A 15,966-nucleotide genomic window follows, 5' to 3' on the forward strand; every position below is an offset into this window, starting at 1 on the left:
GGACCACTTAACTAAACATATGAATTATTTATTTTCCAGTGTCTTTAATTCTATGTGCATTGTGATCTACCCAATATGATATTGGTGATTATTTTTCTCAGCTCAGATTGCCTTTATCCAAGATGTTGGGAAGCTACCACTGAAAAGACATTTTGGGAGGTAAACTTGACATGTACTTTAAGAACAACTTCTTTCTTAATACATTAAGAATCCTTTCATACAGAAACATCTTTAGTGTACACCTGTAATGTGACATTTTCCCTCATCTGCAGCCTTATAATTTTATATTTTGGCTCTTAAAACTTTTTTTCAGTTCAAATTACTTAGAATTACAACATTAGTAGCAACATTTTAACTACAATCTTGTTTTTAACTCTTGTTTAGCCTTCTCTTCCATTGTATCAAATATTAGTTCTCTGACCTAGGCACAGGTCTGTTTGTCCAGGGCATGATCTGGATAAAATCTTTGGTTTTGCAAACAAAAAGATTTATGTGAGAATAAGATTGCCAGCCAAGGTCAACTGACCACACTAGTATAAGCCAAAATGTTTACAACTTTACAAATTAATTGTAGACTTCCTTATGCCATTAATTTTGTCTGCAGCCTTTATTTAAATACTGGTAGACCTTTTGTATCTGCATTAATAAACTGGGTGTATAGCATTTTAAGCTTTACCTGAGAGGAACTTCCATATATTCTGTGGGTTCTCATGCAGGTTACGTAGTATTGAGTCATGGGCCCAAATACCTATAATTGGAATATGTGCACAGAGCCATAAAGCATAATACTGATGGTAGTGATGTAAGAAAAGAACGTATATGGCTTGAATTAATGGTGGTGAATAGAGGTTATTACTGCCAGAAAAGTTGAAAGCTGTTGAGCATCAGTGAAGGGGGGAGACTTGTGCAGTACGTGGGCAGTCTTTTCCACTGCAGTTTCTGTGCTGAGAGCGCAGGAAACGTGGTGGGTATTCCATCGTAATTTACCATTGCTGTGATAATTTCAGAGGTTAAAATTTGAAACACTTACTGATAAAGATCCTGGCATGCCAGACTCACTTGTTAGTTATGAGGGGGATCCTGCTGATGTGAATGCTATGGAGATGGCCGAACAGATGGAAAAAAGCAAAATGAATGTGAGTGAATGGGATGGACTCCCTCTTACTTCCAGCCAATGCAGTGGAAACGAATGGCCTTGCCATCAAAGCCTCTGCCTGCTGCAGCTCAAGCAATCATGGAGGAAGATGAATTAAAAATACAGGAAAAGGGTAGTGACTGAATATAACAAATTATCAACCACTAATTCACCAAAATAGATCAATATGCTACAACAGCCTTTGCTAAAGAGAGCATAGTCTGCACAAGAGTACTCCTTTAGCTATGTAGGTGGGCTGGAAGGCCAAGTCAGCGTCCAGACAAGTTTCCTCAGCTCCCCCTTAACTTGCAGGATCAGACTCGAGCTGAATACTAAATCACAAGCCATTCCCTGCCTGTTCTGAGCCACAGGAGTTAGCCTTATTTATAAAAAGAGGTAACAATAAATTAAGACTAATAGAGTTAGAAAGAGACTGTAGATAGGCAGTGTCACTCTTTATTTTTAACACATTTCTATTTACTCTGCATTTGTATGGCATGTTTCCGGAGTTCACATTTGATAAGTTGTTGGCATTTGAAGGTTTTATTAAAATTTGCACCTTCAAAAAAAATTGCTGTTTGGAAGTTTGAACCTCCTAAAAGAAGAGAGCGAAGCGTGTATGTAAAAATTTTATATCCCATACTGACGATGTAAATAAAACTCCTGCCGCGTGAAGGCTGTTTTGCACTCTGCAACAGATACTTTATGTGAACATAACGTAGGAAGAAAACATAAAAAATATCTTAAAGTAGTTAAAAATATTAAAAATATGAAGCGGACACGTTGTATGAGAGATCATTTGGGACGCCTTTTTTGAGAATGTTTCCGCCATTTATCGAGGGGGGAAATCCAACCACCAAGCAGAAGCCCTCGCGCCCTCTGCATTCCGTAGAGGCTGCCGGTGCAGCACGCCGGTTTTCCCCTTGAACGGCGGTGGTGCTGGGGGAAAGAACAGCCCCGGGTTTGATAAAGGACGCGAGAAAAGTGGTTCGCACTGGCCCGCGCAGCCTGTGCAGAGTCCGCCCGTAACCGGGACGCCCCTCCCCGCCGCGACTCGCCGCGCTCGGCGATCCCGCGGGGGCCGCGGCGCACCTCACCGGCGGGCCGCGCCCCCGCGCCCCCGCCGACCCGCAGCGGGCGGGAAAGCGGCCGCTCCCCACGCCGTGCCGTGCCGTGCCGTGCCGTGCCGCCCGCGCCCGGCTCCGCCGGGGCTCGCCGGCCGGAAGCTCCCGCCTCCCCGGGCCGAGCCCGCTCGGCCCCCGCAGGTGCGGCTGCCCGGGCGGGGCGGCGCAGGTGCGGGCGCGGGTGCGGGCGCCGAGGGCGGCCCGGCGGGGAGCGGAGCGGGGAGCGGAGCGGGGCGGCGGCTGCTCCCGGGCCTGGCCACCCGCGCGCACTCGTCGGCCGCACCGTCGCGTTTCCTCCGCCCGGCGCCGGGCGCCCTTTGGACTCTCCCGTCGGGTGAATGAGAGGCGGCCGAGCGGGGCCGGGGAGCGCCTGACGCCGGGCCCCAGCGCCCGCCATGTCGAGGAGCGCCGGCTCGGAGGGCGGGCGGCCCGGCAGGTCGCTGCTGCCCCGCGGGGCCGGCCCCGGCTCCGGCTCCGGCTCTCAGCTCCCCCGGGACGCGGAGCCGCGCACCGCCGCCCCCTTGCCGCCGCCCCCGCTCCCCCTGCGGCCCCCCTTCGGCCCCGACGCCTACCCCGGCGAGGGCAGCCCCGGCCCGGGGGGGCCGGCCGAGCTCAAGCCGGTCCGGCGGTTCATCCCAGACTCGTGGAAGAACTTCTTCAGAGGCAGACGCAACAACGACTCCAGCTGGGACAGCGCGGCCTCCGACATCAGGTACATCTCGGACGGCGTGGAATGCTCGCCGCCGTCCTCCCCGGCCCCTCTCCAGCCGGAGCCCAGGTCGGTGCCCGGCTCCTACAAGGATCCTTACGGGGGATCGGGCGGGAGCTACGACTCGCGGAAGGAGGCCGAAGCCATGCTGCCCGGGGACCCCTTCGGGTCGCTGGAGCACCGCGCAGCCACCGGGCAGACCTACAGCGAGCGGGTGGAGGCCTACAACCAGCGGTACGCCTACATGAAGTCCTGGGCCGGCCTGCTCAGGATCCTCTGCGTGGCGGAGCTGCTGCTGGGCGCCGCCGTCTTCGCCTGCGTCACGGCCTATGTGCACAAGGATAACGAGTGGTACAACATGTTCGGGTACTCGCAGCCCTACGGCTATGGGGCCGGCAGCGCCTACGGAGGCTACTCCTACAGCGGACCCAAAACGCCTTTCATCCTGGTGGTGGCGGGAATGGCGTGGATCGTCACGATAGTGCTGCTGGTGCTGGGCATGTCGATGTACTACCGGACTATCCTTCTCGATTCCAATTGGTGGCCGCTGACTGAGTTCGGAATTAACGTGGCCTTGTTCTTTCTGTACATGTCAGCTGCCATAGTGTACGTCAATGACACCAACCGTGGTGGGCTCTGCTATTACCAGTTGTTTAAGACGCCGATAAATGCATCTTTTTGCCGTGTAGAGGGAGGTCAAACAGCAGCAATCATCTTCTTGTTTGTCACGGTCATCATCTACCTAATTAGTGCGGTGGTTTCTCTAAAGTTATGGAGGCATGAGGCAGCTAGGAGGCACAGGGAATTAATGGAACGGGAGGTAAGTAATTTTGTATCCACTGGGTAAGGTGTGATGGGGAGCAGTTGTAAGATCTTGCCATGCTGTAGATGGAGTCGTATCAGGTGTCGTCTCTGCAGCAGGTCCATAGCCTTTGAGGGTGAGCTTTCACCAGTCTTAACAGTGCTCGAGATCGCCAAATGAAAGGCGTTTTTAAGATGTCTGATCCAAATTCTTGGGCTTTTTTTTTTTTTTCTCCATTCACTTTGGCAAGGAGCTGGCTCTGTTCTCTTTGTAATACTCAGCTCTCTTCCTGCTCAGCTGATGAACTACTTCCTGGTGCGTATTTTCCAAACAAAGGAAGCAATGAACAATGTGCTTGTTCAGCTGTTCAGTAGGGTTAGGCTTAAAGCCACCTAGCATTTATTTGAAGACTGTGCTTTCAGCACATTACAGGCTAGCACGAATGACCATAAGAACATGAAATACTGATTTTTACTTTGCAAGCAAAACTCCAAGCTACTTCTTCATGTCTTTTCAGCTTTCCTTACAATAGTTATCAGAAAATAATAGTAATAACAGAGTTGGCTAGATTTTGGTGTCTCAGATTTCAATCAACTTTATCTTTTTCTCATCAAGTATTTAGCACTGCTGCTGGCCTTGCCGTTACTAGAAGCATTCAATACTCACCTGGTTAATGATGAACTGTAATAGTAGAGACTTAGCCCTCTCAACTAGAGAATTCAAAGTCATTTGTGTAAAACTTCCTTCACGTGAAAACACCACCAAAAACACCTTAAAAAAATTAATAAAACTTAATATAGCATAAAAATTAACATGTGAAGCCTACATAAGCCTAACTTAAGGAGGGGTCAGCATTTAAGTGATTTTAGTAGGAGAGCGCAAGTTTGAAGTTGCATGTCCTCCGCTCTGTGACTGTCGTCTGATTTGCAGCATCTTCATTTAACACTGGTTTCCATTCCACCATCTTGAATAACACTGAGACTCCCCTTTTGAAAGGTACATTGCAGCTCTTTGATAAAAGTTTTTAACCCACTTTTAACATGTCCTGCAAGAAAGAGGTGATTGTTGGAATTAATTATACAGAAGGCATTCAATCACTCTTCCTTGTTACAATCCATGTTCTTTTATTCCAAGTACTTAATATTTCTAAAGGGAATTCTTCTATAATATAGGTTAGGCTCTGGAGAGTGCTGTGCAAAATAGCTGCTGGTTGAGCTACCGGTTAGTGCACTGTTGTGTTTTCTAGGCAATGAATTAGGCTGCAGAGTGTCAGTGAGTTAATATGGGCTGGAATGTGAAATAATAAAGGAGACTGGGAAGTGGATGGAGTATTTTCTGCAAGCTGTTCCTTACAGCTGTGGTCTGGGAGATCCTGTCTTTGTTCTGCGTTTTGGGTGATTGTTTTTGTTCCACTGTTCTTAACCAGTCTTTAAATCAATTGATTTGAAAATATTCCTCATGCTAAATTTCTTCATACCTAAATATAAATATAATTCTCCGTACAGCATGATTTTGAGAAAGTTTAGATTTTAAGACTCTGCTTTTGCATACTGTTTTTGCTGAAAATAAAACTTACAGTTCTTTCCATTTTTTGATAGATGAAAACACAGTCCTCTTTTCCAGAAAAGAAGGTAGGTAATAGGATTTTATTCTTCTGTTTACTGGTATTTCCAAATGGTTGTTCTTTTTCATGTCACTATTTTGATTGACCTATCTATTTATTTACTTATTTGGCTTGGAAGAGAGGTTTAATTCTTTAATGTAGTCCAGACAACATTCTCCTACCTAGAAGATTCAGAACAAGCTTGTAAAGAAGTTACTACTAGTTAGGCTAGGTTATAAAATTTACTGTAAATAGCAAATCCGATGACTGTGTGTGCTCTTACACTCTTCTATGAAGTTACAAGTTCTGCAGCATTTATCACAGAGTTTTGCAGACATGGCTAGAACAGCAGGTCGTCTGATGGCATTGTAGGTTTTAGAGACTCTCTTTCCTCCTGGCTGGCTGCTTAATTTGGAGGAGAGCCAGTGGAAGCACAGTGGCAGGTACTCTGTGAGTTGAACTTGTTCCTGTGACTCTGAGACTGCTCCAAAGACGTCCTTGCCAGTTCTGAAGTATCAGCAATGTTAGTGCTTCTGCTGCACAAAGCTGTGGTTGCATATGCGACAAAGATTGTATAGGATCTTAACAGCAGATGTTGATTCCCAGAGAATTTATGGTGTATTTATTTCAGTCTTAAATGTCTCCTGTTAGATACTGTGAATTTCCTACCACTGTTTTCTTTGCTGCTTCAGTACTGGATCAGGATCCTTTTTTATATGTTCCAACAAGACTCCACGTGCTTTTATTTCTGGATCAAGGAATAAATTGTGCAATAGGAAACAGGGGGAAAAGGGAACTCCAGAGAACCGAGTGATTCCTGTTCATTCACAAATCAGTTAGATATCCAAGGAAACTTCCTTAAATCATTTTTTTAAGACATACAAGACCAATCTTTCCAAGCCCCAAGAAATATTTGTCATTGGTACCACTGTTAGGACCAACTGAAGATGGATACTGTGTGAGAAACATTACTGTAACTCTTTACTAATTTTCTAATTACAATAAGGGTTGTAAGAAAACACTATGATTTGCTTCTACTGCTGCTCAATATTTCTCTCTCTGTCTTCAAATGAGTTGGATATTTTGTGGTTTATATATATTGCATATGAAGTAAAACTGACTTCATTAAGAATTTTTTTTTTCTTCTAAAACAGTATGAAAGTGATGACAGACCAAGAGAAGAGGTCACTTACAGGCAGCTTAAATCAGTGGAAGGAAAACCAGAACTACTTAATGGTCATATACCTGCAGGCCACATTCCTAAACCTATAGTGATGCCAGACTACTTAGCGTAAGTAACTTGACTTTGATGAACAAACTTAATGGAGAATACTTGAATGATGTTTTTCACTGAGCATTTCTCATACATACACTCATGGTTTTGCTGCCATGCATGTGCTATGGGAACTCATAATTCTTTATCAAGTTAATGTTAACAATAGAGAGGATGGGGGCTGGTATCAATGACATAGAACCAGTGATATAAATAAAGAATCTTAAATTTAAAAAAACCACCCAAACATCAAATGTTAAAGCAGAACGTTATAATCTAGCAAATACTATAACTGCTAAAGGAACAGAAGACCACCACACAGACAATTTAGAAAAAAATAAAATGCATGGGAAATTAGCCCCTGAAATTTGACTACTCTTGTACTTTCTAAGTGCTAAAGCTATTAACATGGTCCTAGCCCTTTCCATGATGAAGTATGAGATCATAAATTAATTTTTATACTATTTGCCATAGACTAGGACACAAACTAAAAGACAGGAGGTTCCACCTGAATATTAGGAAAATCTTTTTTGCGGAGAGTTTCGAGCAGGGAAGACACAGAACACTCAATATGAGATCCTGCAAGCGTCTTCAATCTTTATTTCTAACAGGGTTCTTTTATATGATTTCTATAACATATGCCTACTAGTCATTCTCTTATTGGTTACATGAGAAAAAGTTACATTAACATACTCCACCTACTTGCGGTTACAGACTACATATTTTTACATTTTCTTCAACCACAACTTATTATAAAATTCCTTCTTTCGACAAGGACACTGCATCCTTGAGTGTCATTGGTCGCTGTTGTCTTGTCTTCAGCAAAAATCTTCTTGCTCGCACAACGCCTCCATAGACTTATGACCTTGTTCTATTAACCATTCCTCAACAATTTTTTACTGTAGGGTTTAGCACAGGTGGCCCAGATTATGGAGTCTCCATCCTTGGAGATATTCAGACACTGTGTGGACACAGTCCTGGGCAACCTGGTCTAGGTTGACCTCTGGACATCCCTTCCAACCTCAACCATTGTGTCATTCTGTGATTTCAATGCTTTACATACATGCAGATTTCAGCAGGTTATGAGATTAGCAAACAATACAGAAATATACTGCCAAGGCAAGGGGTCCATGTGTTTGTTGAAGTCCTAACTCTAAAACAAGTCCTTGAATTTTATTTTTTTTTTAAAGGAAATACCCAGCAATTCAAACAAATGAAATGCGAGACCGGTACAAAGCAGTATTCAATGATCAGTTTGCTGAGTATAAAGAACTGTCTGTGGAAGTTCATGCTGTATTAAAAAAGTTTGATGAGCTGGATGCATTGCTTAGACAGCTTCCTCAACATCCTGAAAGCGTATATGTAAGTACCTGTGAAATGGGCTCATGGAGAACAGGTGTGGTATTAGACAGTTTCTGATTGTCTTTAGCTAGGGCACAATGTCTTGTAATGCTGGCAGTGACTCTGTGGGAGAAAAGGTTTCCCCAAATATGTTATTTCTTCTCTGGTCATCAGTCAAGGATACCAAGTTGCAATTAAGTTGTATACATGTTTTTTCTTTGGGTTGGGTTTTTTTTTTTCATGCTGGTAGCTTTCACGTTTGAGTGAGTTAGTTAATTTACATTCACTATTTCTCAAATACAAGACTTACAATTAAAATGTTACAACTAGAATGGATTGATCAAATGAGAATTCTACTTCTGATGTGCATTTTGTAGAATTTACATGAAGTTATGGAGTACACTCAAAGTGTTTAAAAATGTGTGGTCTCTCTCATTAGGAACAGGAAAGGATATCAAAAGTTCTGCAAGAATACAAGAAGAAGAAAAATGTGAGTGTTTTCAGCTTTACATTGCTAATGAAAGAGAGTGTAAATAGCCAATATGTCTTACACTAGGTACAATTTGCTAGCTCAGGGTATCTGTAGCTACTACAGGACTTTGTATATTTGGTCTTCTAAAACTCGGGCAAGTTAGGACACAACCCACTCCACTCATGCCAACAACCTGTTTTGAGAATAATGATTCCATTAGCCAGATGTGGGGAAAAAAACCCACAACAGTTAAGCATTTTCATCTTCTGAGAGTACGTCTCATCTCTTAGTGTTACAAGATTGGTTATTTTGGGGGATCCATTTCATTTATATTCACTGACTGACACAGTGATACAACATATATAAGTTCACAACAGAAAACATAGTCTTACCCTTGAAAAGAAGTTTTGTATTTTCTTTGTGGCATGGGACTTAGACTCTCAAAATGTAATTTTCAGTGTAATCTAGGAGGTTTCACTTTGTTATTTTTAAATGCGGGCAGTAAATGTGTACCTTTGTTCCATTAGAAACATAATACGTTACAAATACCTTTTTTCACGGAATTCAAATTTTGTGTCCATGTTAGTTAAACTTTATTGCTTTTTGAGGGGGAGGGATTTATTAGACATACCACAAGGCACCTATAAAATCTGAATTACATAGTAGGATGTCATTTATATTTGCATATTTCTGTTTAAAAACTGCTCTGTTTACTATGTAACTACAGTATATAAAAGCAGAACCTTTTTTTCCAGTCTTTCATGAAGGAACAGGAAGCAGGAAATAAGAAATTGTGGCCAGGGAAAAAGTGATTTGGGGAGAATATTTATATATTGTCCTTAATCAAGAACATTACTGATAATAGACTATTCTTGGAAAAGTCAGAATGTGTAATATATTAATGTAAAGGTTTTTGTATTTTTGACAGGATCCTGCATTTCTGGAGAAAAAGGAGCGTTGTGAATACCTAAAGAATAAGCTTTCTCACATAAAACAACGGATTCAGGACTATGATAAAGTTATGAATTGGAATGTAGAAACTTAGCTATGCCTTCACTTTGTGGATACGGTTTCCTATTTTTTAAATCAATGTGTGTATTTTAAACTATTTATTTACTCTCAGAACAGTACACCTATGGGGATTGCTTAATCACTTTGTCACTTATTTAGATGTTGTACTTTACTGGGAGGTTTTGTATGCAGATCCAATTTTAAATCTATGTAATGAAGTTATCAGATTAGTTTAGAAAACCTGTGCTGAAGTTCTGCTTTTATTACACAGCACACAGCCTGGCCTGTTAAATATTGTATTTGCAAACTTGCAAAGCCTAGTGGAGAAAGTAATTCTAAATACCATGTCAAAAGTTTGCACAGAAATGCCATTAACAATTACAGATTTTATTTACAGGTGACATCTTAATGATATAGGAAGGAGTTGAGCTGTTCTTTCTGGCTGGGCTTTGGTGGAGTCCTTAATCACACTGAATAATTTTGGCAAGTCAAAAATCAGTTTAATAAGACTTTTTGTATTGTATTTCCAAATGCTCTGCTCTATGTCAGAAATTATCTGGAATTTTACCCAACAAGAGATGGAAAATAACTTCCTATTTAAGCAACCATACTGTGGGGATATTTGGTTTTGGGGTTTTTTGTGGGGTTTTTTTTTTTTTGTTCCTCTCTTTAGAGGTGATACAACAAATTTATATATGGCCTTAAAGGAGTAGAGGTACAGGATGAGACTCATGTTAGTGTTCTGTTAGTGTTGCTACAGGCCATTATGCTCTGCATGCCTTTTCTGGGTCATCTTAGTAGGAAACCTTGGGTTTAAAGGCAAAACACTTTATTCTTCATCAGCAAGTAACAGGACTTTTTGTCTACATAGCAGCTGTTTGTGAATTTGGCATTCAGAGAGTAAGTACAGCAAAATTAGTTCTCATTCAAAGTATAAATTATTAGTATCCTTATAAGGCCAGGTAAAATGTCTTAATAGACATGCTTTCCAGAGCATATCTGCATAAATTCAATATACATTATTATATTTTATCTTGGGGATAGTTTGTATACACAAACATTTTCATAAGCCAGTACATTTTCTCTTTGTATCCTTTTTCACATCTGTTTACTTTTTTACTTACTAAAATTGTTAGAAGCATTGATAGTTTCTTTGTACGTTTTTCTACAACTGCAATTTGTCTGTTCTGAAATATATTTCAATTTGAAAAAAAACCCACCAGTGTAGCCGTGTTATTCTATTGCTTATAAAAGCATTTTGTTAGAAAAAGGTGCTCTGATTAAGGTTATGTCAAATTTATGTTAGCAATCATTTTTTCTTTAAAAGAAAGTTTTCAACTTTTGCCTTAATTTAAAGGCAAGACATCAGGAAAGCTGCTTCCAGGTGAGAACAGTGATGGTAGTACTACCTGTTCTTCAGTACTGGAAATGCATTAATGTACCTCTCTCTGGCAGTTATATCCCTTCTGATTTTTGAGCCCTTATCATTCACACTGCAATCCTGATAGCTACAAACCCACTTTCATATTTAAAAGATGACATTCCAATTTTATCAGCCACTTAATTCCAAGAGTTTTAGTGGATGAAGTAAATAACACAAGACACCATGGAAACACTGAGAGAATTTGAAAACTTGGCACCTCTTCATATGAAAGCCTTCAGCCTTATCTACCTGGAGGGTGTCTCAATATTTTCATCAGTCTGAAGTCAGATGACAGTCAGTGCAATGCCTTGTTCTCCCTCTTTTCAAGTTTCTCTCTCTCTGGTTCATGCTTCTGTTCTTTTCAAAGAAGAGGAAACCTCTTTCCCTTATAAAGGAGCTGGGCCAAGTGTTTTATACCCATTGTGCTGTATACTTGTTAAACGTTTCTTTGTAAGATGCGTCCTTGGCAAATCCCTGCAATCTAAATGACCTCCTCTCACTGTACACACAGGTTTCTCATTTTTTTCTCAGTGGGAGTTCTGGGCATTGCATCACTACCAGGTCCAAGTTTAAGGATGTTTATAAAGTGCTAAAAAGCAGAGATTACTCTTATGTTTTCTTTGGAAGATTCACAGTCTGCACCCTTAGTAGGTCTTCCTCCTGCAGGACACTGAGACCCAGCTCCAGGCTCCCTTTGACAGTGGTCTGAGTTTTGGTCTCTGAGAAACGGGCTCCTGGCCCCACAGACAGTGCCTGCATAGCCTCTGCAGAAGCATCGTGCTTGTCCTTTCCTGCAAATGGGTTGGGAAAAGGGGACACCATGCCTGTGGCTGGAACAAGGAAATAAACCAAGCAGAGACAGCTGTGTGGGGGTTGCTCTGTGTTTCCCAGCAAGGTGCCACAGGTGTGGCTGAGTGGATCTTCCAAAAGCTGCCGAGAGAAGATAGGTAAAAATACTCCCTTCTGCCAGCCTTTTGGGTTTCAAATAGGATTAGTGCGGTGCATGGCAGTAGGGTGTGCTGCGCATGGAGCCCCAGGAGAAGGCATTTACCTTAGCAGCTTAGGAAGTCCAGCAGGGCAACATGTTGCAACCATTACAGTAAATTACTTGCTCAGTCCTGAATCTGTTAGGACCTCAGCACTGCTAAGCAGGCACTTTGGGTGCATACAATTGGTAAGCTGGTTTTGCTCTAACCTATCAATGAAAGACTGAAAAGGGTCTTGTCAACAGTGCTCGAACATGCCAAAGAAAAAATATTAGTCTAAGAAACATCTCTTAGAGAAATTGAGATTAATGAAATAAGAATTAATGACTTGGAGTTGGTTGTTTGATCAAGTTAAATGCAAGACAGAAATTGGGAGGAAATTGAGTGAGAATTAGTTACAATCAGAACTATCAGGGAAAGTGGTCTCTTGATATCCTTAAGGAATAGAAGCTATACTTCTGACAAAACTGAAGTTATTAGATGATTATCGGTCTCCCTAGTCTCAACTCCATGAAACTACATTGTTGCATGTATGTGTAAACTGTCTGCTATGTGGTCTTGCTCACCTCATTGGGTTTTTGCAGAAGGTAGTTAACATTTATTTGAATCTTACCAATTGCTATTGCCCTACATCAATGCACATCCACTTTCAATTACAGCCTGTCCTCAGATACTGAGTGTATATAACAAGAACTTTTATCCTTCAGTCTTCCTCTTAGAAAATGGCTGCCTAGCTACACAGGTCTACAAAGGGAAATGTCCAAGAGACTTACAGTTTCCAGGAATATTAATGGTTTTCAAACTGGACTTGAATAAATCAATAAAAGGGCTTTTTTTTTTTTTTTTTTTTGGTCTTGATAGGATATCCTGGATCAAGACAACTGTGGCAACATCTGCATACCCTTTACTAATCTGTACATTTTTGCAGGGCAGATAAAGCAGTGCCTAACAAATATAACCAAAAGTTTGTATCATGTAGTAGGGTGGACTAGCTTTCATGACAGTGAATCAACTAAAAAGACTTGTGGCAATGAAAAACCTAATTGATTTGAAATGGTAGAAGAAGCTATCCAGTATTTATTTTATTAATCTCAAAATTGTGGTGGGATTTGAAGCATTTAGACAATCATAATCTACAAAATGGTTGTATATCCTGCGTTCCTGTCCATCATTTAAATTCTTGGCCTTAACAATAAAAAATATCCCTTTTCTGAAAGAAGTCTCATTTCTTTCTTCTATTAAAATTGTCAGCTTGCAGCCATTTTTCCATTTTGATGTTTTATGAATTGGACTTTTTCCTTCTTAAGAAAGGATGGCACGTGATCTAATGGGAGTAGATCAAACTACAACTTTATTTCAGTTCCTAGAAGGAAATCTTGAATTCATAAACCCAAGAATTTCCCTTTTTCCACCTTCAGTAGTTTTCATTGCTTTCCTTCAAAATATCTGGGATTTTTCCCAGGTATGGTTTAATTGAAAGCTAATTCATTTCTCCTCCGTTTCCCCCATATTTATAAATTGCTTCCGATAAATGCAACAGACTGAAGGATACAGAAGCGGTGAGTTTTTCCCCACTCCTGTTTAAGGAAATGTTACTGCTGTTTAAATGTTTTCTTCCTCATTTATTGTCTTACTTGGATGCAGAGTGACACCCCTTAGAAACGGATGCTCAGCAACTTTCCTGTAATTCAAGAGCTCAAACCCAGCCTTGGCACACTTCCACCGTATCCAGTAAAGTTATGATTGCTCTGCAGAGAAATTGGCTAAAATGAGCTCTAGCTTAATTGAGCTAATCCTCACTGTGATGCTTATGAAATGGAAACTCTTGGTGACATGACATCGATCAGTGCTGCTCAGAATTATGTTTTGCTTCTACCAAAAATAATCATGTAACATCAAAATACCTGAAACTTATTTGTTACCTCTTTTTCTGTTTTGATGTTAATATGAAAAGATCTCAAACTCTTTCTGCACATGAAAGAGTACACTTTTGCATAACTGCATTTTTTTGCTTACGTTTTGGGAAAGCAAATATTTGCAAGCTTTTAAAACTACATGTAATTTTCACTGTAACAAAATAAATAGAGACATTCGTACAGTTCTAGAACCTGCATGGAAATCCTGTTTAAATATAGATAAAAACCTTGTGGAATTACCAGAACATGCAAAATGGCTATGATGTATTCTTTCATCTGGAAAGATTCCTTACTCCCTACTATTCCTAAAATATGTGCACTCTGTAGATGTTATTGGGTTTCTTCCTCTCACCCTATAACTGAGTAGTTACAGTAATTTTCCTTTTCTACCACTGTATGTAGTATTCCATTCTGGAGATATATAAAAATTATATATAGGCATGTGTAAATTAAATGTAAATATTTTTTTTTCTTTTTCACAGCAGATTTCAGATCTTGGTAGTTTTGAGTGTTTCATAGTTCTGATCCTGTTTTTCTATTAGTGAGTTTGTTCTGCTAACAAATCTGTCCTTCTGTTCCCTTGGACTCTTGTGTTTTTTCCCTGCTGCCTCATTCTCACAAAGGCCAATCCATCCTATGGCAACATTTTGTCACCATGTCTTCTCAAGTAGCCTGACATTAATCCATACAACTGAAAATGCTTTTCTTGTATTTAAACAAATCATCCTCTAGGTGTAACAATGTGAAGTAGTTGCTGTTGTAACCTCCTGAATGTAGGGACCACGTTGTGCTACATTTGGCATCAGCTGGTATGATACTACTGCAGAATTATTTGTAAATTTCTGGACCTAGCAAAGTAAGGGTAATAGAAGAAAGTTACTGTTACATAGTTTAATGTAGTTTTATAATCGTTACTACAGTAGCTGTGAAAGGTGAATAGTTAACACCTATAAATATATGTCCTGGTTCTGGCTGGGATAGAGTTAATTTTCTTCCTAGTAGCTGGCATAGTGTTATGTTTTGGATTCAGTATGATAAGAATGTTGATAACACTGACTTTGCAGTTGTTGCTAAGTATGCTATGTCAAGGATTTTTCAGCTTCTCATGCCCAGCCAGCAAGAAGGCTGGAGGGGCACAAGGAGTTGGGAGGGGACACAGCCAGGACACCTGACCCAAACTGGCCAAAGGGGTATTCTATACCATATGACGTCACGCCCAGTATATAAACTGGGGGGGGGCAGATTGCTGCTTGGGAAGTAACTGGGCATTGGTCTGTGAGCGGTAAGCAATTGCATTTTGCATTACTTGTTTTGTATATTCCAATTATTTTATTATTATTGTTGTGATTTTTTTTCTTCCTTTCTGTTCTATTTATTGTTGTGATTTTTTTTCTTCCTTTCTGTTCTATTAAACTGTTCTTATCTCAACCCACAAGTTTTACTTTTTTTTCCCCCAACTCTCTCCCCCATCCCACTGGGTGGGGGGGAAGCGAGTGAGCGGCTACGTGGTGCTTAGTTGCTGGCTGGGGTTAAACCATGACAATGTAAGAGTGCATTTTCAGTGTGAGAAGCACAATTTTCCACCTGCATAGGGAAATAATCACTATTACAAGTGCTTTGTATTTATTCTTTGGAAAGAATAATAAAAGCCCTTCCCAGATCTATGTACTAGCCAAAAACGTAGTATTTCTACTGGGTGTTAAAACTGTGACTGATTTTCTTCTTGATGCTTTCTTTTAGTGTGTAGTCAGACTTTTGTGTGTGCAAACAAAAGAGCCTGTTGCCCTATTTTGAAAAGCAAGTGAAAAGGAAAAGCTGTAGCTTCAGGAAGCTGTCACCTGTAAGAAATCTCTACATTACAGCATCATCTAGTCTAGACTCATGCTATTTTATAGACCAAAAATAAACTTCTTCAAAATTTCATCAGCATGTATGGTTAGAAGGCATCCAGCCCGGTATCTTGACCAGGCACCAATCTATGACACTAATCAGTATTTCAAAATCTCTCTGCTGTAATCCGTAATGCCAAGAGCTGCTGGATATGAACAAGAGTCCTTCTTCTATCTTTCTGGACACCTTTAAAAATAAATTGTATGCTTGGAAAGAAGACAAATGGTAAATTTAAAGGTATTGTAAAAGTGGAACATGCACAACATTTAGTGAAAAACTAC

General features: G+C 40.8%; 1 protein-coding gene across 1 annotated transcript; it reads left to right on the forward strand.

The window, feature by feature from the left end:
* The first annotated feature begins 2,311 nt into the window (after nt 1-2,311).
* On the forward strand, nt 2,312-10,773 carry MARVELD2 (MARVEL domain containing 2). Its single transcript, XM_075020582.1, has 6 exons — nt 2,312-3,788; nt 5,369-5,401; nt 6,528-6,664; nt 7,837-8,008; nt 8,427-8,477; nt 9,388-10,773. Exons 1-6 carry the CDS (start codon nt 2,655-2,657, stop codon nt 9,502-9,504), a joined length of 1,644 nt encoding a protein of 547 aa, XP_074876683.1. The 5' UTR covers nt 2,312-2,654; the 3' UTR covers nt 9,505-10,773.
* Nucleotides 10,774-15,966: the final 5,193 nt, after the last annotated feature.

This window comes from Buteo buteo, chromosome Z (genome assembly GCF_964188355.1).
Source record: "Buteo buteo chromosome Z, bButBut1.hap1.1, whole genome shotgun sequence".
NCBI lineage: Eukaryota > Metazoa > Chordata > Aves > Accipitriformes > Accipitridae > Buteo > Buteo buteo.

Coding starts and splice junctions, on each gene's coding strand:
- MARVELD2 (XM_075020582.1), top strand. CDS start 2,655: ATGTCGAGGAGCGCCGGCTCGGAGGGCGGGCGGCCCGGCAGGTCGCTG. Junction 6,665..7,836: donor GTGATGCCAGACTACTTAGC/GTAAGTAACTTG, acceptor TTTTTTTTAAAG/GAAATACCCAGCAATTCAAA. Junction 8,009..8,426: donor AACATCCTGAAAGCGTATAT/GTAAGTACCTGT, acceptor CTCTCTCATTAG/GAACAGGAAAGGATATCAAA.